The sequence below is a fragment of the Condylostylus longicornis genome, unplaced genomic scaffold (genome assembly GCF_029603195.1).
Source record: "Condylostylus longicornis isolate FDR11 unplaced genomic scaffold, ASM2960319v2 ptg000004l, whole genome shotgun sequence".
Lineage (NCBI taxonomy): Eukaryota > Metazoa > Arthropoda > Insecta > Diptera > Dolichopodidae > Condylostylus > Condylostylus longicornis.
In genome coordinates, this window is record NW_026577973.1 from 6,369,702 (window position 1) to 6,397,126 (window position 27,425).

The 27,425-nt window shown below is 24.4% G+C and overlaps 1 protein-coding gene across 3 annotated transcripts in view; it reads left to right on the top strand.

Moving 5' to 3' along the window:
• Positions 1-27,146, top strand: part of LOC129614543 (protein Skeletor, isoforms B/C) — a 40,313-nt gene extending 13,167 nt beyond the window's left edge. For 2 of the 3 annotated variants that reach the window (XM_055529240.1, XM_055529231.1), the window contains exons 3-9: positions 13,906-14,406; positions 15,562-15,821; positions 23,275-23,374; positions 23,755-23,939; positions 24,022-24,571; positions 24,645-24,838; positions 24,906-27,146. In XM_055529240.1, the coding sequence (XP_055385215.1) occupies positions 13,906-14,406; positions 15,562-15,821; positions 23,275-23,374; positions 23,755-23,939; positions 24,022-24,571; positions 24,645-24,838; positions 24,906-26,891 (3,776 nt within the window). In that variant the 3' untranslated portion in view covers positions 26,892-27,146. The remainder of the gene's footprint in view (positions 1-13,905; positions 14,407-15,561; positions 15,822-23,274; positions 23,375-23,754; positions 23,940-24,021; positions 24,572-24,644; positions 24,839-24,905) is intronic. The other variant, XM_055529246.1, reaches the window with a different exon arrangement.
• The last annotated feature ends 279 nt before the right edge of the window (positions 27,147-27,425 follow it).

The window sequence follows — 27,425 nt, forward strand, 5'->3', positions numbered from 1 at the left end:
AATTAGGTAAAGTTAGTCAAATTTTCTGAGGTTAACAAAATTAGATATAAATGTGCTATAAATGTTTTCAATGTTGAAATCTGTATCCGAAAATCATTTGATGCACTTGTATTTTATTTTGGTTAAGTTACCACAAAATTCCCTAACCACTAAAGTTTGAAAAGAATTAACCATATCATATGGAGTAACCCCAAAAATAATTGGCTAAAATAGCTAAATTTGCTTTAAGCTTTTTAATTTAACATTTAATTTTATTCAGAATCTTCTAGCATACTTCAGAAATGTTTTTTACTGTAAAATCTTTTACAGTAGTAAGTAGAAGTAAACTAGAGTACTAGACAATTCAATTAAGAAATCTTGAGCTTTATTCTCGCTATCAATTCAAATTTTAATTTTTGCTCTCATGAAAATTAGCAATAATCAACTATAGCGATCATTCCTTCTTGCCACAGAATTATTTTCATATTTCTTAATTTTCTCAATTTTTATTAATTTAATTTTAGATTAATTTGTGATTGAATTTATAAGGCAATGTAATTTTCAATACTAAAATTTAATATATTTTTAATAAATTCATTTTTCAATAAGCATAATTAAGTTTTTTAATTAAAATTTACGTCTTTTTTTAATTTGTTATTATTTTGCACAAACCGTACGGTTTTCTTACATTTATGATATATTAATTAACTATCAGTTTTCTTTAATTGCTGCAATTATAAAAGCTTTAAAAACAAAATTTTGCTTTCTAACAATTCAAAATATTCAGTTTTATTCAGAGACCACTTTATAATAATTCGATTTATAACTTCCAACACCTCATAATTCGAAAAATTTTATTAAGAATCTTAATTATTTGACTTATATATTTGTATATTTGTTTTTAAATGAATCTAATTAAATAATTAAAAGTTTTTATAATTATTAATGAAATATAACTTCGTGATTTATTAACTTTAATGATTCAGGCACAATTTCAGCTTCAGATTCAGAAAACCGGTTATAATTTTTAGCAGTTAATATCTTTAACAAATTTTTTGAAGTCGGTTAATTCCCAAGAAGATTAATAAATGGTTTTTTTAAAAACTATTAGAATGTAATACTTATATAATCTAATCTACTTATATAAAAAAAAACAATTTTTTACACCCTATTCACAAATTTTTAATTGAAAAATACATTGAATTTGCTAAGAAATTTTTAACGTTCTAAAAAATAGTACTTTTTAAGTTTGATATTAATTTTTTATTAGAAATTAATTATGTAATTATAATTTTAGTGTGAATTAGGGAATGTGTGTCAATATTCCCTAATTCTGATAAAATATATATCAGTTGCAAATCTGCTTATACAATGTAGGGTATAAAATGATAATGAAACAATTTTAATCATTGAAATATTGTTTAAGAGATGAACCTCTCCCATAATTATATTGATGTCACATATACAACATTTAAATAAAAACAAGCTTCGATATTGAAAATATTTTGCAGTAAAATTTAAATTATAGAAGACGAATTCCAATTTCAAATGCACTATAAAAAGTTTTGATTAACCCAAATCATTTTAACAAAAAAATTTTTTTAGTTATTAAATATGAAAGTTTTCGATTGAAAAAAGGGAGTGCAGTTTAAAAAAGTTATAAAATTTCAAATTAATTCAATTATATTTCACGATATTCAACATTTTACGATATGAAAACATTCTTACTGTTAATTATATTTTGAAATTTCGATTTATAAATTAATTTTTAATACTAATCGAAATTAATTCAAAATTTGCAATAAAAAATCCTGTAACTATAAATTTTATATTGGATAATTTTATATTTACGTTGTTAAAAATTTACCAATTGCATTTGTATTGGATTGTAATTGGATTTTTACCAACTGGATTTATATTGGTAAAAATTTACTCATGGACCGAATCACAGACCTCATACTATTATTGATAATAAAATAATTTAAATTTAAATTTTTTTATATTTTAATTGTGTTGTGTGTAGGTGTTAATTGAAATTGTTATTCGTGGAGTTATCGAAGTCATAAAACACAAGAACAAAATTTAATATTAATATGGCGGAAAAAAACCAATATGATTAATCAATACTAAAACAAGTAAAATCGTTTTAGTCGGTATAAACCTACTGAATTATACCCAGCACTTTGACAATCTCAGGTTAAAAATTTGTTTTTGAAATATCTAGAATTAGCTTTCAATGTTGTATAGCAATTACTTGAACCTGCCAAACTATATTCTAAAGAAACTTCAGGGATATATGTGCGACATATAATTAGCAAGTTTCATGAATCTGACTTTATTATTTGTCTAAATATTTAAAATTAGCTTTTGAAATTATATAGAATGGATGTAGAATGTAATTGGACACACCTTTTGAAAATTTGATATTTTTTTTTTGCATCGAAGGAAGAAGGAAAGCATAAAGCTACTAACATGCCATTCCGTCGCAACTCATAGTTAGTTATGTGTTTTACCACTAAAACCTCCTCCTTATATTCTGATACTAGTCCCTTTAGTAGACCAACCATCAAATTTCAAAAGGGACATCTACCATATTCCGCAAAACCCTATTCTTGAACGTCTGCATTCGCTGGTCATGTATTTGTTTGGCACATCCCTACAACTGGATACCATACTGGATACTGGAAATTTGATATTAATATCTCTATTAATTTTTGAAATATTAAAAAAAAAACTTTGAGGTGTATGGCAGTTAGTCCAATTACAATAGCAGTTGTTTTTGACAGAAAAGAAAAAACTTTTAAAAAATTGGTGTCGATTGCATTATTCGTTTTTGAGTTACCCTGCGATCGGACGGACAAGCGAATGGACATGTCTAAATCGATGCATAATTCTACACTGATCAACAATATATCTGTGGAAATTTTTCAAAACTCGATAAGTCATTTTTTGGTCAACTTGAGTTAATGGTAAAAATGAAATGCTAAAGATTCAATCTTGCGTTCTATGAGCAAATTAAGAATTAAGAATATTAAAAGTTGATGAAGCCATAACCAAATATTGTTAAACTCGATATTGTCCTTATCAGAATTTTGGCTAATTTCCACAGATATTATATGTTCATACCGGAGACAACTGCTTCAAGTAGTTACAAACTCCATACCAAAGTAAGCATACTCTTCACTAAGAAGCAGGGTATAAAAAACCAGGTTGCTGTATACTTAAAACTAAAAAAAGAAAATGATTAGTTCATTCTATTTTTAATATTTGTGCCATACAAGGTACAAGTAAAACTTAAAAATTATTTGGAAATTCAGTTTAGGAAGATTCACTTAAAAAATAACTAAAAATTTTATTTTATCAATGCTAAATAAAAAAAAATGTATTCAAATGCTTTTACATTTTAATTTTATTAAATTTGATATTAATATCTCTATTAATTTTTGAAATATTAAAAAAAAAACTTTGAGGTGTATGGCAGTTAGTCCAATTACAATAGCAGTTGTTTTTGACAGAAAAGAAAAAACTTTTAAAAAATTGGTGTCGATTGCATTATTCGTTTTTGAGTTACCCTGCGATCGGACGGACAAGCGAATGGACATGTCTAAATCGATGCATAATTCTACACTGATCAACAATATATCTGTGGAAATTTTTCAAAACTCGATAAGTCATTTTTTGGTCAACTTGAGTTAATGGTAAAAATGAAATGCTAAAGATTCAATCTTGCGTTCTATGAGCAAATTAAGAATTAAGAATATTAAAAGTTGATGAAGCCATAACCAAATATTGTTAAACTCGATATTGTCCTTATCAGAATTTTGGCTAATTTCCACAGATATTATATGTTCATACCGGAGACAACTGCTTCAAGTAGTTACAAACTCCATACCAAAGTAAGCATACTCTTCACTAAGAAGCAGGGTATAAAAAACCAGGTTGCTGTATACTTAAAACTAAAAAAAGAAAATGATTAGTTCATTCTATTTTTAATATTTGTGCCATACAAGGTACAAGTAAAACTTAAAAATTATTTGGAAATTCAGTTTAGGAAGATTCACTTAAAAAATAACTAAAAATTTTATTTTATCAATGCTAAATAAAAAAAAATGTATTCAAATGCTTTTACATTTTAATTTTATTAATTTTAATTAAAAACTTATTTCCAAAAAATCTCTAAATTACTCGTATTATAGATATTTAAATTAATTATTTGCATATTCTTAGCTTATAATTCTAGTTTAAATATTCAATGGTGGCTTATTAAAGATTATGTAGATTTAAATATAGATATTATGCGCGTGTCTTCTGAGACAATAAATTTTAAATCCAGTTTTTTTTTCTTAAATAATATCTTGCTTGCTGGATGAAAAAAAAAATTATTTTCTTTCGAATTTTATATAAAAAGTTTGACCCAATAACCTTCCTATCTTAAAATGTTTTAAATAAGAATGAATACACACTATGGCCAACTTGTTATATTTGACACGACCTACAAATTTTAAGATTCGTTGATTTTTATTTTATTTCCAATACATATTAGATATGCAAATTGATTATATCTTGTTTGAAAAGTTTTAAAAATATCTGTACATGTTTATTTTCTAGAACATCTTTAGGTCGTCATTACGTCTGGTCTATCACCACATTACATATACGCAAATACTCGTATTATATTCAAAGTTTTAAAATATTATGACCCATAAAATAATATTATGTTTTAATTGTTTATAATTATATTAAGAAGCTGTCCAAGATTCGGCAATCAAAAAGATATGCAAGAAGATATATACATAATACATACATACATGCATATAAATATAATTCTATTTTAACTGTTTAAAATATCTTAAAACTGTTAAAAGTGCAAGAGCGTTTTAAATAAAAGAAAGCATTGAATTTTTAAAAAACAAGTTTATTTTTAATTAGTAAAATAAATTGTTTATTTAAATGTTCATTAAAGTTAAAAATAACTAATTATTAACATTGACTATTTTTATATTATTGCTCATATTTGTGCTCATATTGCTCATATTTTATCATGTTTTACTTACTGTGGAAAACACAATACAGGAAGGTGCAGAATGAAGAATAAAACATAGTGAAATAAAATGAATACATATCGAATTTAAAAATCAAAATATTAATCTAATAATCTAGGCATATTTATATTTAAAAATAAATTGGCAATTTCGTATATATGTATATACAGGAAGTCAAATATCTTGAACACTGGAAATTAAATTAAAACAGAAACTCTGTTTGAGAAAGAAAACAGAAGAAGTCAACTCCAAACGCCCAAGTAAGAAAAAACTACAACCAATTTAGTAATTTAGAATTTAATTGTGGAGCAAACAAAAGCATTTTAGGCTTACATATATCAAAAATTCTAATACACATTGAAGGCTTGCACGCAACAATACTTTAAATTTTGGTATAAAATTCTATATAAATTTTAAAATATTCTACACAAAAATTCAAAAATTTTATATAAAATTAATTGTTAAAACAAATAAGTAAGACCATTTTCTGTGTCCAGTTTTTTTCACAGTTGTTAAAACTAAAAATTGAAATATCGAAAAATTTCCGAAATTACGGATATTTATTCGATATACGAGCACATGTTTTTGTACCAGACACTCATAAACGATTGTGAAACAATTTTTTTGCAAACCTGTCTCACTTAAAACTTGTGACTCATAAAATGGCACATTTATAGTGGTCGGAATGGTGGGCTATTACGATTATTTTAAACCGAAAACTATTACAAACAGTTTATGTACCAATAAAAACAATTGCTCATGCTTAAATTTATCTTTGAATAATACAAAAATGTTTTTATTAAGAAAAGATAGAAATGAATTGCAAAAGCAAATGGCATTTAAATCAAATGAAAATTTAATCATAATGCAACTGTCACAGACTAAATCGGCAGTTGTTCTTGCCGAACTAGTTAAACTATTTTTAAAATAGTTCTTGTAAAATTTTTTAAAAATGGGAATAATAATCAAATATGTAACTAAAATATTTTTGTTAAAATCTTAGTTTTTAATTACTATTGAATTTCAACGTACAAAAATAGTGAATTGAAAGTGCCTTTATAATAACAATTTTCTACGATCCATTAGTACATTTTATGTGATTAAGTTATGTAATACACGCAAAGATGGTAAAAGGTATTCAACTTTTACTTTATTTCTCCATTTTTATAAATTTGCAAGCACACACTTTAAGTCATTGAAAACACTTTTTTTTGTCATTTACTCTGTGTATGCAAGTTATTACCAAACTAAAAATAATTTTAATGAATTCACCATGTAAATTTTTTGTTGTACCTTATAGTAATTGCAAATTTTTAAAATTAAATGTGTTATGTATTTTTTTTCATTTACTTATTTTCATCTTACATTTATGGAGAATTCCACTTTATAAGTATTGCCTGAGTACATTTAATAATATGTAAATCACTTCATCGTACTTCTAAATAGCCGGTAAAATATTTTAAATAAATCTTAAGAAAAAGACGGCTTCCTTTTATCTTCAACTTCCTTTTAAATAAATTTATGTGTACATAATATGAAATAAATAATAATAATTACACAATAACTTTAAGAAGATGCGGTTTGAAAAAAATTAAAATTTACTCGATTTCATATCTACATACAGTCATTCCCGGATAAATGCGTCACACGATTTTTAAAAATTTTTCAAACAATTAAACAGGAAACGCACTTATAAAAAATTCAAACACTTTTTATTAATTGTAGATAGAACATTTGAACATACAATTTAACTTCGTTTTTAAGCATTTTCTGACACATAATCTAAAATTACAAAAATTTTTGATTTATGCAAACAATATTGGTTAACTTTGTAAAATCGAAAAAATTGTGTCTTTGATTTTTCTATCCGATTCTAAAAAAACGTTTGCAAAAGAATAACTATTAAATTTTCTGTCATTAGCTGTCAAATTTGACAATTGAATGGAAACTCTAATTGAAATGAAAATCCCAATGTCTTCCATCTAAAATTAAGAAAAACAGTTTATTAATTTAACCGAGAAAATCAAATGTATTTTTGACTTAGAGTACTAAAATTTTTGTAAGTGAAGTATAAAGCGCAGTAAAGTATAAAACTTAATTAGTCGGGACGCAATTAAACAAAAAATCTTAAATATAGTTTTTAAATAGGGAGAAAATTCTGTTCTGTTTTTTTTGCAGCACTAAATCAGGAAACGCACTTAAGCATAGTAAATATATTAAGGGGTGACTGTACATTACAATACATACATATATATTTTTTTTCTTAGGTTATTTTTGAAGTATTCATGTTTATTTTCATATTTGAATTATAAAATCTGCTCACATCACAAAATCATTTTAAAGATAGCAAAAATGATTTTGTTTCACATATCATTGCAAAAGATGACCTTCAAAAAAATTTTGAACAATAGCCATAAATTTTTTTAAAAAAACTTTTTTTTCTTCATGTTTTATGTTATTCTTTATTCGGTTGGTAATTTGTTATGGTCAGTTGAACTCAAGAAGTTGCAATTTTCATAATTAAACTTTTGTTTCGTGATGTTTTTTTTTACCCTACTAATATGGTTATAAACAAAAACAGAAAAGACAAATGTCAAAATCCCACATTTAAAAATTAAAAAGAGAAAAAAAAAAAAACAAATTAGCTACTTGATGATTTTTTAATGTTTCCAAAATTAAGAAAATTAATAAAATAAACAGTTAGGTACAACCATGTGTGAATGAAAAGCGAACAAAACTAACCAACACGAAAAACAAATTAGAGTTGTTTTGCTTAATTTTTTATGTGTGTACTGAAATTTTCAAAAATTTGCATATTCAAATTTTAATAGAAAATTAAAATAGAATTTATTTTGTTCTTAGTTAATTAATGTTTGAATATGATTTTGTAATTCTATAGACTATAAATTTGAATAAATTAAATTTAATTAACATACACAATAAATAATGGAATATGTTTCATGATCAAAAATCCATACATACAAAGGAATTGGGTTTAGCAATAAAAATTGTAAGTATAAGTATGTACATATGTATTTAAGAATGTAATCTATACATATAGTACCTATGTAGAAAAAAAATTAAAATATTTACGACAATATTGTTTGAACCAAAACTAGTGGTCCAAACTAGTTGAAATTTAATTACAATATAATCTAATTTTTAAAAATTAATATCGAAAGAGAATTTGAAACCTTCTAAACTGTATATTTATTCTTACGCATAAAGAGACTCTTCTATGATATGAACTGTATATAATTCTTTATTTGCGATTGGAAATCGTTATGAATTTTTGGAAACCATTTTTGATGAAAGATATTAAAAAAAAAATATTGTCTTGCAAAATTTTTTTCTTAAATTCTGTATAATCAGTGAACAATCGTTAATGTACCTAACAAAAAACTTAATAAATGTCGTTCTTATAGGCTTTCAACATTTAAACAATTTATTTTGAAATTTAGCCATGTCAATCGGCGCCGTACGTCCTTGTTAGCACTACAATTCTGTACAGATATATATAGTAATATGTAACAGAAATTATACACGAGTGCTTATTAAAGCTGCCATAAAACTTGAAAAGTTTTATGGCCATATGTTAAAATCTATAAAATGTATAATACTAAAATGTTGCAGTAATAGAGTCATCATCTTCATGCAAGTTAGTTATATACCATTTCTCATAAAATTTTTAGAACATCCGTACTAAAATTTTACTTGATGGAATATGTGTATAGAAACAGGGCAAATAATTTTATTAAAAGTTAAGATTGCATTTAGTCTTAAGGTAGCGATTTCATACAAAATCAAAAATTTTTTTTGCTATATCTTAAAATTATTGAAAGCACAATTAAAATTATTGAAATTTGGCGTATGCGTACAAGTGATTTAATTTGGAAAGTCGAATTATGTATGTTATATTATGACAGAGATTTTGTTTACTTAATTTTTTTCTTAACCTTTTTAACCTTATTTTTAAAATATTTTTCATCGCTAATATTTTTTTTTCAGTTTATTTATCGATTATTAGTCATTATTAAGATTTTTCTGCTGACCATATTCGATTATATTGCTGACCATTTTAGTCTTAGTTTAGAAGTTTATAATGGGATTCTAAACAGCAATTCAAAAATTTATGAAAATGAAAAAAATAAGCATAGAAATAAAATTTGTAAAATAAAAATTTTATATTTTTCTAAAATTTTGTAACTGTACCAAAATAATTTTTTCGTTTTCAAAGTGTATGAAAAAAAAAAACTTAATCAAATCATACAAAGGGTAATAGCAATTACAATTAATAATTCAGTAACATGACAGAGTATCAGTACTACATTGCTCTTTATTTGATCTTTTGTTAAAACATTCAGAGCATAACTAATATGTGTTTGAATTAATAATTTCAGTCAACAACTATGATAATAATGAATTTTAATCAAAAGGGTTATTAATAATGACTGAAAAAAATTTAATGCCTATGTAATATGTAACGCCTAAAGGCACAATTCAAAAAAAAAATTTGAACCGAAGCTAAAGGTTTTGTGTAACATCAGAAACGCATTTTAAGACAATGAATATTGGGATTTCCTTTATGTATGTGGTATAGGCATTTTATGTGTCTAAAAAAGAGAAAAAAAATAATATTAAATTTTAAATATAAAATTAACATGTGAATTAAACAGGTTATAAGTAAAAACATCAAAAATAATCAATTTTTTTTAGAAAAAAAAAACTTTCGCTCGTAAAACATATATATATGTATGTATGTATATTTCAATAAATACAATAAAGTTATAAGCAAAAACCGAGTATGTTATGAAAAAGTTTTGCGTACATTTTAAAGAACATCTTTAAAGTCATGCATTTATTTATGAATGTTGCTTTTACTTGTTTTGTTCGCTAATTTTCGTCATGTTTCGGATTTTCATTCACTTAAAAATAAATTTAATTCAATATTGCAAATTTTGAACTTTCTTAAAAATATTGTAAAATTTTGAACAATGCTTTGTATTTGTAAAGTACTGTCATATTCTTGAATTTGAATTTAAATCAAAAACATTCCTGTACTGTAAGTGTTCTTCGTGTACGTACCTTAACAAAATATAGTTTGATCAAAGCAATGGTTTGTAAAGTATAGCCCTTTAAGGAGTGAAAATATTGTTTTTAAAAACAATCATTTTTATTAATTAAACTACTTTCATTTCAAATTATTGCCTACACTTAGGATGAGCGGAAGAAAAATCTAAAGGGGTGTTAAGATTATGGTCGAACTAAAAGGTTAATGGGATGGCGTTTACCGTTAGCTTTCTGTATTTATAAAAATATGGAAAAGCTTACAGTTTAGGAAATAATATAAGGTGCCGAAAACTTAAATTATCGAAGTGGAAACAATTTCCTTCTAGCGAAATAAACTATCTATTGGTATATAAAAGCTGTTAAAATTTCAAATTTCTACAGTCTAGAAAAAAAATTCATACATCGTCTAGAACAAAAACGGTATCAAAAACAAAAGGAAATGGAAGTTAGATAATGTTTTATTTTAAAGGCTATTTTGTATTTTTAAAATTTTAAATGTATTATATCCCATTAAAGTGATGGACAGAAACTATAAAATTCTTTATTAAAATTATTAAAGTTAAAAGCTTTTAGTTTTGCTTAAAATTATTATAATTATATGATTAAAAAAAGCATAACCATTAAAATAAAGAAAAAGCGTTCGATCATTGTATCTTAAGTAAATCGTAAAAATTTTTATTTCAAATCGAACACTATAACCAACAAAAATTTAATGTGTAAGGTTGTTATAAAGATAGAGATCAGTGATCAGAGTTTCCTTACGCTTTTTAAATTAAAATTTAAATATCAGTGAATTAAACTAAAAGAAATTTAAGAAAGAAAGTTAATAAAATTATGTTTTTGATAATCATTATTTTTAATAGTAACTTTCTTCTAGATAATAGCTTTCTTACTCCCCCCCCCCTTTTTCTCTAAGAAAGCATATATACCCACATTTCATTATTTTTTCGAGTAAAGAAGAAATTTAGTATGTCTGTATTGGTTTTTCAATAAATTTTTGTTTATAATATGTAAAATCGAAGGCTTTTAATTAAGTAACAACTATTGTTTTATTAAAAAACTACCCTACTAAAGCCGAACTGCCAACAGTTTGAAGATTTTTAAATTTAACAAACGGGTAATAAATAAACATGCATATACGTACATATAAATAAGCATATACATATAAAACGCAGACTTGCAAAAACAAGGATCAGTGCTGCCAAATAGATTAGCCCAAATATTTTCATTTTTTTGAATAAAATTTACATTTTGAACTTTTGCATAAAAAATATGACCAAAAAACCTTCTCTTTTAAGATACTTTAATATTTGTATAAAGCTTTTCTGAAACAAAATAGTACAGAAAATTCATATTCTTGTAAAGTCTACTCCAAAGAAGCTAAAGTCTATTGGTGGGTACATCTAATAGACATCAAACCAATTATATTGATAAAAAAAATTTTATCATCAGAAAGCAAAAATAAATTTTTCATCTCGTGTTTGGTCTATGTTGAAAATTTTTTAATATGAAGGTATAAGAAACACATCAGTACATACCCATAGTATGTACAGATACAATAGAGAACATTATATTGCTTGTTAAGTTTCTAATGTTAATATTATTTATTTCTATATTGTATACCTAAATTTCTCTTTCAAATTACATTATGGAGATACTTTTACTTTTTGTTGAGTAAAAGGTCTGTCACCTTTTTTCAAAAAATGAAGTTAAATATTGTCACTTTCATTTGCCATTTTAAACATCTATAAAAATATTAAATAAATTATTTAAAAGTAACAGCAAAAAAAAATTTAAAATCGACATCGAAATGTCATTGTCATCATTAAATCGCTTCAACTAATGAATAAAAGTACTACAAGAAAAAATTACATACACACATATTTACATAAATGTAGACACTTACATGCAATATCAATTTGAATTCTTCTATATATAGCTACATAATTTCTTTTTCTTTTTTTCTTTTTTTGTTACAATACCATAATTTTCACATCAAATACCTAAATATAAAATATGTTCGTATGTACGATTATATCTTTCTTTTTCTTTTCACCTACCGATTGTTATCAATTTTTCAATATCAGATTCCTATATAACAGTTTGAGGAATTCATAAGAATTTCAAATCCATAATCACACAAAATACATTCATTCAAAAAAAAAAGAATAATAAAAGTATACGTGCAGCGCTTATAGATGGCGTGCTTTTAATTTTTTTAATAAACTGCTTTTTTTTTGAAAAAATAACATAATATTATAATTGAACAAAATGTTTGAATGTAATTAACAACAATTAATAATTATTAAAAACGTTATGGCGTTTAATCACGATAAACTTTTAATAAAATATGTTATGGTATTTATAACTGCATTTAATCAAAGTTTATAAAACAATAAGAGTCATGAATTTGCGATGGGAGAAAAATAAAATTTCACTTTTATCTTTTCTGCGAACTTTGCGTCATCTGTGGTTATGAATTTGAATTATTTTATTTAATATTTCGATTTCATTTTGGTACATTTGCCATGTTACATACTCTACAATCTACATCATATGTACCTGTGTATATAGATATGTATATTATATACATTTGGTGATAATAGATTGCAAGCCATTAAATTTTAAATGATAAATTTTTTTTAAAGAGTAAATAAACGTCACAATGTATATAAAACTATTTTGTGAATTGTGAGTGTATAACTCATACACTGTCAGTCACGAGTTTCTGTGGATGAAAGCTATTTTTATATTATTATTAATGAGGTTGACAATGTTTTTTTCATGAGTATACCTCACTTGTAGAATAACGCTATAACAACAGGAAATATAGAAAAAAAAGGGATAATTCTGAGATTGAATGCGTTCTTTCATGTACGATATTTTCAGGTGCTCAGGTCTTTTTTTATAATATTATTATATTTTAACACTAATTTGTAGATTTTAAAAAACATTAAATTTATAATTGATTATTAAAACTTTTATCTTACAACACTGGAGAAGAATTAATTGAAAAGCTCTCTGTTTTACCCTTAACTTTATCTAGTATTATAGATAGTAAAATTATTAATCAATTTTTTAAGGTTATAGAAATTAAAACATAAAAATTTTAGCTTTTTGAGGTAGAAAAACGGAGAAAAATTTGGTGAAAAATTTCTGATCTAACAAAAAACTTTTATTTTGTTTTGGATTTTTGAAATTTTTGAACAACTTTTGCATCTCTATTTCAAAATGAACCAAATTAAATAAACAAAGATTACTCAACTTTTAAAAATTAACAATTCATTAAGCCTTCGTTTAAATCTTTTACACAAAAATAATGAAATTAATAATAAAAATAATAATAATGATATTTTCTATTGTAATTATGACTTTTATGTTAAAAATTTAAGGTAAACAGAATTAACAAATAAAATTGAAAAATTCGAAAAAAAATACCAAGAAATAAAACAATAAAGTCATTAAAAAGTGTAAATGAAAAAAAATAAGATTTCCATTGTTTAATTAATTTCGATGTTTTAAATATAACACTATACCGTGATTATTTATTTATTCTGTTATTCTTTATTATTTTTACATCAATGCTTCGTAATATCGTAATATTTTACAATAGGTAATTAAAACACTTTAAGCGAATTAAATAATCTTCAACTTTGTGATAATATTATTAAAAATTAATGAACTGTATAACTGTTAAATAGTTGTTTACATTCAAACAACTTTTATACATACATATATATAAATATACATACATATATACATTTATACTTGAATTAATTTTTGTTTTATGTGTGTGTTATTTTTTTAATTTTAGTTCTTATAACAACAACAAATGCCAGTTATCCATATTATGGTACAAAAATTGGTGCATTAACACAACTACATCATGGTGTTTCTGGTGATGTATACGCAGTTGATTCAAGAACAATATTTTTAAAAAATTTTAATTATGATGGAGAAGCACCAGCTGCATATTTTTATGTTGGTAATACTGATAAACCATCAAATGATGGATGGCGTTTAAGAGATGAAAAAGGCAGTACAGCACCAGTAACAAAACGTTATCGTAATAAAGATATAACATTATCGTTACCTGAAGGTAAAACATTACGTGATGTTAAATGGTTCTCATTTTGGTGTGACGAATTTGCTGTAAATTTCGGTGATGTTAGAATACCAGCAAATTTAGATTATCCAAAACCACAAAAAATTAGTGCATTAAAGGGTGTACATGCTGTTAGCTCAGATAATATTGTTATTGTTGATGCTCAAACATTATTAATACCAAATTTTAGTTATGATGGTGAAGCTCCAGGTAAATTTTTAAGAATATATTAAATTAAATGCTTTCATTTTCATTTCATAATTTTTTAAATCTCCATAGATTGACTTAATTTATTTTTTACCTTTGAAAATTTGATACACAGTATTCCATATTGTCAAAAAAACCAAACTTTGACAATGTATCACGTGCTGTATAATATATTTTAAAAAATTTTACAAAATTACGCGTCCCGAATTGTTCAAAATGCGTTTTCGAAACAATTAAAAAAGCAAATCTTGCATTCAAAAAATTTTGTGCGCTTTTTTTAAAAGTTTGACGATAAGGTTTAGTACGTATGTATGTTGATGTTTAAAATTGTTATACCAAAATCAATTCGGCATTTCATATTTTAAACAAACATCTTTTAGTTGAAATTAATAAGCTTATTCTATATATTTTCCATAAATATGTGGTTTCTACTCTTTCGTACGTAATTAATCAAGTACAGACCCGACCCGTAGAAGTAATTACATACCATAAGCGTTAAAATTTAAGATTTAAAAGAAATTTATAATATAAATCAAAATGTCAGCTTTTCTCTGACATTTTGACAATAGTAGACTTAGCCACGAGATACAAATTTAATTCTCTTTTCCGCTCAAATCTACGAATTGTACAACAAAAAATAAAACATAATGGGTATATCATAATGGATTATAAGAAATTTCAAAAAAATTTATTTTCCAATAATTTATGAGAACCTTATCTTAAACGGAAGTAAAAAATTTTGAAACCTTAATTTTATAATGCGTTTTAATTTTTATTAATGAAAGCAATTTTTAAAGTAAAATATTGTGAGAAATTCATTCATTAATATTTTAATAATGTAAGAGAAAGTAAAATTTATAATCGTGCGAAAAATTAAGCAGGAAGTATACCTATTGCGATAATGAATGCGATGAATCTTTTGTCTACTCAAATATAAATACTTTATACTTACAAAATAAAGCATTTTATTACTAAACTTTTAAAATTTTTACTATAGAAAAGATAAACTGACTGTAAGATCTATTAAATTAGTTTCACAAACTATTGATTTGAAATTTTAATAAAAATGAAAGAAATTTTAAGAATATCTCGATTTTTTAATAAGTTTTTATTTTTAAATTTTTCTATTTCTTTCTTGTTCTCTTTTTTTTAATAAAGATGCTAAATTTTGGGTTGGACGTGGTACAAAACCATCACCACAAGGATTACGTATTCCTGATGAAAATGGAAAAGAAACACCATTACGTCAATATGACAAAAAAACAATTGTATTAACATTACCCGGTGATTTAACGGTATTCGATATTGGACATTTTGGTGTTTGGTGTGAAGCATTTACCGTTGATTTCGGACATATACGTATACCAGATGGTCTTAATGTACCACCATCATTAAAAATGCTTGGTATTAGTCCACAGGTAATATCAAAATCATCTAGATCTAGGTTCTTTTGAAAATGAATTTAAAAATAAATGTAACTTAAAAATTATTTTTTTTTTTAATATTAATTATACATAATTAATACATATACATGATTAAATATACACATATATTAATAAACACGAATTAATTAAGCTTATTATATATTTAAAATAAAACAAAAATTAAATAATATACATACATATTTTAATATACTTATATACATACATATACATTGAAAACATTTTCTATATTTTATATTATAAAGTATAATAAAAAGGAAAAAGGATTCTTTTCTCTGTGTTATTAATTGTTAATTATTGTAAAAAATTTAAAAAAAAATTAAAAGAAAGAATGAATTTATGAACTTGTAATTTTAATTAATTAAAAAAATTATGTTGAAATTTAAAAATTTTTTTTTTTGTTTTTTGCTTTTAATTCAAAGATCTGTTTTTTGTTAAATTAAATAGTTTTTTGCGGCCATTTACTGTTTTAATTAAAATTTACAAATATAAAAATACCAGATTGAAAGCAAAAATGTTATACAAATATATATTGTTTTTTTAATATTTAAGTTAAAATTTTATAAAATTAAAAAAAAAAACAAAACGAAAAAAGAAACACAAAATAAATTATATTAAAAAACTTTTATACAAAATGAAAAATTGAGTTTTTTGTTTCTTAAATTAAGCTTAAAAAAAAAATTTTTTTTAATTTCCTTTGCATATTTTTTAAGATCTTTTCATATATTATATACAAGCATACTTAAATAGCTATTAATATGCATACATATATAATGCCAAATTTTAAATTGGAAAATTTGTTTTTGTATAACACATTATTACTTTTAATATTAAAACATAACTAAACTGGAAACTACAAACTTATCATATTCGAATTTTGAAATTTTTAAAGATTAACATAAAAAAATTTTCTCTTACAGTATTTAATACTTTAATTTTTGAAATTTTCAAAAAATAACTCTAATAAGAGCAAAAACTCTAATAAATTCAATAACTTTTATAATGAAATTTTCCTTCAGTAAAGATAAAAATTATAGATAGAATAGATAGTACACAAATGATACAATAGATATTTAAAATATAAATTACGATTATATTTCTGAAAATCTCTGAATAATTTATATTATAAATTTTTCATAAATTATTTATAATAAATTAATTTTTTCTATAATAAACTCTTTCTCTCCCGAGTCACAAAATTATATTAGAAAATATTACTACATTTCTTTTATATTACAAAAACTTTCAATTCTGAGTTTTAAATTATATATTGTTCGATTTATTTAATATATGTATAGTGTCTATAAGAATTAAGGAATAAATTCTTTCCAAACTAGAAAATATAAACTAGAGAAAAGCAGTTAACGTTACCAGTTTTTAGTCTTTATGTTACCAAAAAAAAATTCGCAAAATTTCATTCATAATTATTCACATTTATTTTTATTTTTTTTTTTGGTTTTCATATTTGTTTTTCTAACTTTTATATTTTTACCATTTTCTTGGTGTTTTCTTATTTTTTTTTAATTATGTTATTGCTATACTAAATATCGGTTTTAAGTAATATATATTTGTTATACCATTGATTTCATTACAAAACATATAAGAGAAAAAGATTTTATTATTTATCAAAAAAAAAATCATTATTTTATTTTATATATTAAAAAAACGACAAACCTCTTTTAGAATGAATGTCCAAAATAGTAAGGTTATAAAAATAAATTAATAACTTATTATCGTGTTTTAAGAATACTTTTTTGAACTATATCTAAAAAATATCGGGGCAATCAAATTTTACACACGTTTTTAATTTAAAAACACGCCAGATTAATGGTTTTATTTTTTTTTTAAATAAGCAGTATAAATACAACTGTTATACTGTTAAAGAGTATGTATAACTTTAATAGAGAATTCCAATATTTTATCATTAAAAATATATTAATTAAATAAGTTAATTAAATCAAGTTTTAATAAAATATATTAAAATAACTACACACTGCCCTGGTTTACGACTTTTCTAAAATGTTTTCTCCAAAATATTTCTCTGAAATTGGTGTACGTACTGCACATATTGAATTTTTTTCTTTAATTTTTTTTTGATTTTGTTTTGCGTCTTTTTATTTTGCGAACGCAAATTTTGGAACGCATTCAGTTTATATCATATACTTATTAATAAAAACAAATGCAGTTTGGTTTAGTATTTTTATAATTTTAATAGAAAATAACAAATATATTACAATTTTTATAAATTTAATGAAATTTTTACAAATATACGCATGTAATATTTGGTAACGAATATATAACTAACTTTTATGGAAAAAAGTGGGTTAAGGATATTCTTTTATATACATATATTTATACTTAAATTAATATTCCTCGCAGGATTAAATTTCATCTTATTCTCAACATCTCATGCATATTTTAACAATTTTGCTTATTTTGGACAATCATTTGGAAACTACATATATATTTTATAATTATTTTTTATTAAAATAACGGGCATATTTTTTAACAATATGAATTTTTTTTAAGAAAAAAAAAAATGGCGTCATAATTTTTCATTTTGTATTTTTAATTTATTTTAAATTAAATATAAATATTTATATATATATATATTTGTTCATTATACATACATATATACATAAACATATTCACATTATCATACACAACCTATTTTGGAGGATAGAATATTTTTTATTGCCTATATAATGTTGCAAATTATGTTTTTCTAAATTTTTTATTTATTATTTTTTATTGTATTATGTATTATCATTATGTGTTTAAATCATTTTTACATTTAAATTTTAAGAACATACATATACTATTATTTTATATAGCCATATTATTCGTTTTTGTATACTCAAAAACATATTATAATATTTTTTATTTAAAAATGTGTACGTTTATAATTTAAGTTCATTGTTTATGTCATGCTTATAATATTATATTTTTAAGTATAATACGGACACGGTTAGATATACGGATATTATAATAGATATAATTTTAGTAGATATAATCGGGATTTTCGTATACGTATTATGTTTAATTGAATGTTAAAAAGGATATTTGGTTATGGGCATGTGTTTCTAATAATATTCTCCAATATGATATTACAATGATATTCTAATTAAAAAAAAGTTGGTATTAATTCTGACTTATGCCTTACAAATAATTCAAATTTATACAAAAAGAGTATTTATTTTTTAAAAATCCTTAAAATTCAGCATTTTGTGAATAAAATTTGAAAAAAAAGCATAAAACATAAAGGCCCAACCATTACAACATATAATATAGAAATGTCAAATAATTTCAAAAGTTTGTTATAGAACTGCACATAATATTGTTGAAAATTATTTGTGTGAAGGAAATGGACTAATATTTTTTAATTGTGCTACATTCTTTTTTCTATAGCAAGTCACTAAACTTAAAAAAGAAATTCTGTGGAACAGAAAAAAATTAGAATGTTTGATATTCCGAAAGTACATAAATACAGTATCAATTGGCCCCTTTGAAAATTGTATGTTCATTTTTTTCGAAAGGGAAGTAATAACCAAAAGAACTTGAGTAAGTAAAAATTTTAAGAAAATTCGTTAAAATCTCCGTTTTTCTAAAACCTTTGAGATTTGACACCTAGTTCTCAATAAAAACTTTGCTCATTTTTGATACCTAAAGGATGGTATAATGTTGAGAGACTGACTATAAAAAATGATCAACCTTGTATATTTTATTTTCTATTAAATATTTTCTATTAAATATTTAGTTTTCCATTTCGTTAGAAATGAGACTACTCAAAAATTTAACAAAAATACTTCAGTCGGAATACATCGGTATAATTTAATACTTAGGAATACTTCCATTTTATTAAATTTGTCTATGTGTCTGACATTTTATGTATGTACTTTTATATGTCATTCTAGTTAGGTCTTAACATTGTTTTATAACATTACATTATAATTTACTGTTATGCTATACAGATAAATTTCATTTTCAATTAAATACTCATTCAATAATAAAATTTATAGTGAATAAAAATTATGAAAAAATTTTTAAATTATTCGACAAGAAATTTGCACTTAATTTTTATTTTAAATTAAACAATGCTAAATTTCTGTTTATCATAGCGTTCTTCTTAATAAATCATTATAAAATTGAATATTTTGTAATAGAATTATTCGTGACATTACGTTGACATTAAAAACAAAAACAAAGAAAGAACAATTTATATAATGCAAAATATTTAAATTCTTATTACTACAGATTTTAATTTTTAATCAATAGAAAATACCACTACATGAATAATCATAAGTGTTACACTATAAATATGATATCAACATACGTACATATATTAATAATAATAATAATAGATGATAGGTAAATTATCATACAAATTGTACAATATAAAATATTCAAAAATGGAGTCATGTAATTCGCTAGAACAAACCATGAATAGCTTTTTAAAAATTCTTTTTGAATTTTTTGTATAAGAACAGTGCTGCTAAAACTGAAGATTGATCTTCACAATTAGGATTTTTTGGTGAACTTCAATTAACTAAAATTTAAAAAAAATTTTTTTTAAGGAATTTTTTATTTTTTTGCATATTTTCCAAAGATCACAAAAAAAAAAAATTTTACCCAAAAGCCATTTTAGTAGGCAACGCATGGTAACGCTACTTCGACAACAAAAAATTTTTGATATTCTCCGCTGCAATTATTTTATATTTATAATATAAAATTATTTTATATAAATAATATTAATTAATAATATAGGTTTTAATTATTTTATAAAAATTTTTGATATATACGCTGCATCATATTTTGTTGAGCATGTCATTAGTTTTCCTTTTTGGTGTCTGATTCGGTACGCATTGAAACTGTGATATTTTTACTTCCCAATTTTTCAATTGAACTTTAATTAAAGATCTCGAAGGGTCAATTAAAATTTTTTTTTTACCAAATCTTCTAAATGAAGATATTATTTCAAAAAATTGAAGATATTTGGGCTAATCCATTTGGCAGCACTGCTTTGCCTACATACACAATAACATATGTAATAACATCAAAATTATAATTTTCTATAGACAAAATCAAGATAAATTAAGTATAGTGTCCTTGATAATATACATTATATTTATACATACTTACCTATAATTTTTTTTATTAAAAAAACATGTCTCTTAAAGTACAAAAAACTACAATTTTAATCAATTAAATTATCATTAAATAAAAAAAGTATCATTTTTTTTATGCTTCTTTAAAATCTATACTTAAATAAAATTTCATATTTTTTTTATACGTATACATACAGCTACACATACTTTTGAAATTCTAATTTGCAAAAAAAAAAAGAAAAGGAATATTTTAAAAGTAATACTTAAAAATTCAAATATTAAAATCGTGACAACCTGAATTTGAACCAGTTTAATCTTAATATGATGATGGCCTTAAGAGGTTCTAATAGTGTTACCGCGTTTTGACGACACCTATTTTATATAGCAAAAAAATAAAATAGTAATAACAAATTGTTACTAAGAGCGAGATCGCTATTTATTTTTTATTTTTTTTTTTTTTGTGGTTTGGCTCATTATGCCTTTTTTAATTCAAAATGTTAACAACCTCAAGTATATTTTCAATTTACTTAAAAAGTTTCATTATTTAAAATTTAAGTGTGTATTTTTATTAATTTAAGAAATCAATAGAATTTTAACACACAAAAAAAAAAATATTGAATAAAATTAATTAATAATCGTTACTTGAAAAGTTCAGCTTCAGATTTAAATTTTTCTATGAGAAATAATTACATAGTATAAATTCAAAGTTTATATTGCTAAGAAAATATTTAAAAAAAAGTTAATATTTAGATTTATTAAACTTTTAACCTTTAATTTTCTCTGAATTATTAATTTTTTTTTATTGTTTTGCTTTCGTTAAATTAATTAGTATACAACAATATTTCGACATTCAGTTTTTTGTTTTCGAATATAAAAAGGACTGAAATAATTAATGACTTTTGACAAAAATACAAAATTTTAATTTATTAATTTTTTTGTTTAATTGTTTTTAAATTTTTTTTTTTTTACAATAATATAAAAAAAATAGAAACTTTCACAAGATAATTGAAAAAGTATTGAACTAAATCATGTGGTAGTTGTTGAAAATTGTGAAAACACAAGGGGTTTCAAAATTATATATTGTGCAGATACGGTAAAAGTGTACCGCGATACAAGGATCTATTATGGACAGAAAAATTAAACGAAATAATTTAAATCCAATAAAGCTATTTTACGAGATATGCTAAAAAATATTATATTTTTCGTAAAAATTTAAATTAGAATTGTTAGTTTTTGTTAAAATTTCGAATTTTTAGGCTTATAACGTAAAGATATTAGCGCTGATAAAAAAGTTTCATGAATATAATTTTATAATATCAAATTAAATTAGAAAAATAAAAAAAAAGATAGGTGCTTATGCTAAATTTCAAATTAGATGCTCAATATACAAAAGTAGAAATTTTCAAGAATTAGACTATCAAATTATATAAAACAAATAAATTTATTACATAAAATAACAAAAAAAAATCCCATGATAAAAGATATAACACTGAAAAAATTTCTTTTCACAAATTTGAGCAGTTATAGGTATATAGATTAATAATTTATTGTTCTTTAACACCTTTACTTTTTATTTTGTGCTAAATTGCTACAAGACAAAAATTTTAATTTGCATTATTTTTACTAATTCATTTAATCTAAAATTTAAATAAAAAAGCCTGCAATAAAATAAAAACTATAACATATATTATACAGGATCCTGCCTCTCTCTGAATCAGTGAAGTTTTCGAAATTATTAGACAAAAATCAAACATTTTTAAATTAACAATTTCACTCTTTTATTGTATTGATTCATTATATAACATTATATTTAACGATACGAGTAACAAATTATTTTAAAAAGTGACATGACAAAACAAGACTGTAAATATATTTTTATTATATAAATATATTGCTTCAATTTATATACATACATAATATATTAAAAGTATTAAAGCTACAATGACACATTTTGATAACAAAACAGAAACCTAAATTTTAAAATTCATACACATATAGTTACAAAATAAATAAAAAATAAAACAACATTTTCACAATCCAGGTGAGTGTTACCTATACTACAAAAAATTAAAAATACAAAAATTACAAAAAATAAAAATAAAAAAATTATAGAAAAACTGCAACATTATGTAGATTTAAAATATTTTTGATTAAATAATTAAAGAAGAAATATGATAAAAAAAACATTCAAAATTTGTTAAAAACACTGAATTACTGCCATAAATAACATTATTGAAAAATATTTTATAGTGCAAAAATAACCGTATATTAATAACAGTATAAAATTAACCATTTGTTGTTTTCTCTTTTTTCAATGTTCGCAGTCAAAGCTAAATTGTGAGGTGCTTTATGATGATTTGGCATTCGAAGTGAGATGGGCTGTTGCAGGGGAAAGTATTGTTGTGCAACTGGTTGCAAAATTAGGTAACTTATTTTAATTTATTAATTTACAAATATTTCATTTTAATAAAACAAAAATACATATGTAAGCTTGATAAAATTTTGTCATATCGAAAACTTATTATAGTAAACCATGACTTATGACAAATATAATAAAAATACATTAGAAAAAAGTGTTTATATAAAAACTTCTAGAAATTTGTTTTTTATGAATTCAATTTGTAAATTTGTACTATACGTAAGAATTGTTCATGTTAAATTATATAACAAGTTTTAAAATATTAGGCGAAAAAGCCTTATTTTTTAGTAATTATAAAATAAAACCAAGACATTGATTTCAATTTTTAAATATTCTAATATTATTGGCAATTAGAATATTTCCCTAATTACTTTTGCATTTATAGACGATAATGAATACATGTCCTTTGGAATATCACCAAATAAAGCTAAGACTGAAATGATTGGTGCTGATGTTGTTGTTGCTTGGGTTGATAAGGCTACTGGTAAAGGATTTGCTCAGGATTATTTCTTAGATGACAAATCACAGTGTTCAGGGACACGTGGTAGTTGTCCAGACACACGACTAGAGGTAAGTGTATATTTTCATATCAATATTATGTTTTTAAAAATATTTTTAGTTTAATAATTCCGTTTAATATATGTATATTCAGGAAAAAACAAATTCAATTAGATTGTTAAATGCAGCTATGGTAAATGGATATTCTATTGTAACTTATCAAAGATCATTGAAAGCCTCAGACAAATATGACTTACCTATACCAATTAATGGAAGTCACGCAATTGTGTGGGCTATTGGTCCACTTAATCAAAGGAATGAAGTTTCATTCCATTCACAATACACTAAAAAAGATCAATTGGTTGATTTTGGACGGCAACCAACTTGGAATTGTCCACAACCTGAGCAGGATCGGGAAACTAGAGATGAAGACGAAGATGAGGAATATTACGACTCGAGACCCTCAAATGGGGCAAATGGAAATCGTAACCGAAAGCCTCAACTACAAGAAGCTAATCAAAAAGAACAACCGCAATCAGAACAATTAAATGGAAGACCTAGAAGGCCAGTACCGACTCCAAAGCCTGTTAGTAAAAATGGAGCATGGGCAATTCCTCCAATTCAATGTGATGAACCAGATGATGGAGTATTTTATGCACAATTAGGTCCAACTGGTGGTAAACATGGATATCCTGCAATAACAGGTTTGCAAATTGAATAAAGTTGTTGTTATGCATTTTAAATTGATTGTAATAATACATTTATCCTATTTGTAAGGACATGTTGGTTGGGGAATTTCATGGTACATTAATGGACTTCTTATTCCTGAAATTCATGTTATGAGAGGAAAAACTTACAGATTTGTTGTAGAAGGTGGTAACGACTCAGATACTCCCGCTAAATATCATCCGTTTTATATTACCGACGATCCCGTTGGTGGCTATGAATACAAAACAGAAGAAGAGAAGAATGTACGTTTCATCTAAATTTCTTTTTGTATGACACAAAATATATAACTCGTTTATTATATATTTATAGGAAGTTAAAATCTTCGCGGGTGTACACAAATCACGGTCTGGGAAAATAATTCCAACAGGTGTTGGTCGTTTGTGTAATTGGACTCCCGATCAAAATCTACCACCTGCAGATGATTATCAATCATTTGGTGCCTATCAGCGTACGTTAACGTTAATATGTGAAGATGGTGAACCTGGAATAGTTACATGGACTCCTGATAGCAATACACCAGACACTGTGTACTATCACTGTTTTACACATCGTTATCTTGGTTGGAAGATACATGTTCATGATACCTGCGAAGAAACTCAGGCATCCGAGGTGGATGAGGTTTATGCCGAACCAGACGGAGATTTTTTAGCTGAATCTTCGATTCGACATGAAACTCGTATTCGGCCTAACGATTTCTTAGACAAACATGAAAAAGATCTTATTAAACATCATAACATGGCAGGCAAACCACCAAAAGTACATTTCGATATTGTAAAATCAAATGATATAACAAAACTGATTACAGATGGAATCAAAGCAGCTGAAGCCCTAGAAGCAAGTTTAGCCAAAAGCCGCCTTCCCCTCTCCAATTATCCCAATTTACAAACATCCGCCCCAGAAGTTCTACGAGGAGAAATGTCTTCCCTAGAAAATACATCCACTTTAATATTTACAAGCTCAAAAGCCGTTTCTAGTGAAATAGATTTGCCAAAAGAACATATAATTATACCAAATTCGTCGCCATCAATATATCTAAAGCCGCCAGCAACTGCCCCTTTATTTCGCCCTGTAAAAGTTGCGCCATCGAAACGCCCATACCCACCCAAAATAATTGAAAGAAGGCGCCCGCACAGACCTTCAGCAGCTGTTGTACCTCAAAGTTCAATTATAATTAATCATTATAGAAAACCAGTTCCATCTATTATGAAACCATTTGTTAAAGATAAACCATTTCCAATTCAAGAAATAGCGTCTGTTCTTTTGTTGGGGCAACCAACAGAGTTAACCCCACTTCAAACTGAACCACTATTGAAAACAAAACCAATAGTGTCGGGAAATATTCCAGTTCCATATATTGATTCTATTCCACAAGATTCTATAAAAAAATACTCTTTAAGAAATGGTTATGGAATTCAAAAATCAAAAATACCATTTGTTCGAATGCCTTCGTTTCCAGAAAAGCCCGTTGCACAGCCAATTGTTTATAAAAAACCCTTTGAAATAAAGGAAATTAAAGAATCGTCTGAAACATTAACTCTACCCCCAGCGGTTAATACTGGTTTTCAAGAAGAACGTGTCGTTGTAGAAGGTGGTTTTCGTCCAATAGTTCGTCGGCGTACGGATGATGAAATCGATGATATAGATCGCGTTAATCGTCGTCAAGATGAGGTGGATGCCGAAATAGATGAAGCTATGGAAACTGATACCCTATTTTTAACGAAGCCCCATGAACAGGAAGATTTATCTTTTGAACCTATGTTCATTCCGTCACCACCTGATAGCACAAATTCATCAATAATACGAAAATCAGTTGATCATCAAAAATTTCTGATGCGTCCCAAAATACCAGGCGATGAACCTGAAGTTGCACAAGCTGAACGCTTAGATATTTATTATTTGCCACCTGATCCAAAAAAAAAACCAATTATTAGTCCTGTAATTAAAAAGGATGGACCCGTAGTGGTCACGTACGATGGTAAACCAGTATTAGACGCTTCTTTAGTAAATGGTGCTCCATCTAATATTGATGCTAACGATGATGACAATAAAAAACCAAATAAAGGAATATCAAAAACTGAAGAATTAGTACGTAGTACACCACAGTTTTCTCCATTCCGTGGTGATATACCCCCACCAGTACCAGACATTATACCAAGTGATGCACCCCAATTAAGTAAAAAAGGACAACAACCATATCGACCCATTACAGAATACTCAAATCCTTTATCTGTGGAATTAAATGATACAAAACCAATTTCAACGAAATTAACATTACTAAAGTCTAATAGTTCATAAAAAAGTTTTGATATTCTCTTAAGTTAAAAATTCTGTTTATTATTATTTTTCCTGTTTTAATTAATTAATTAAAAATAAGGGGTAGTTTTTAGTTGTAAAATAAAATGTTAAGCTAATAATATTAATTAATATAAATATAAACAAAATATAATTTTAATTACACGTAATATACTTATATATTTTATACAAAGAAAAAAAAACCTGTGGTAAATTCAAAAATTAATAACTAATTTTTAAATCAAAAAACACTATGAAATACTTTGGCAAATAAATTCTGATTTAATTTTTTGAAAAAAGTTTGTGATTCAATTATAGTTCTAGATTTTTCAATGAAATATTGAATTCTTTAATACAAAATTCATTTGAACTTCGACAACAAAGTTTTACTTTAATATTCTAAATTTATTTCTAAATATTTTTTTAAAAATCAGACCTTGTTAATTAATAATACTCATTTTTATTTTTGTGTCATTAGGCGACCCATCCTTCATTGTTGCACCGTTAATGCTATGCTAGAAACTGAGCAATTGCCTT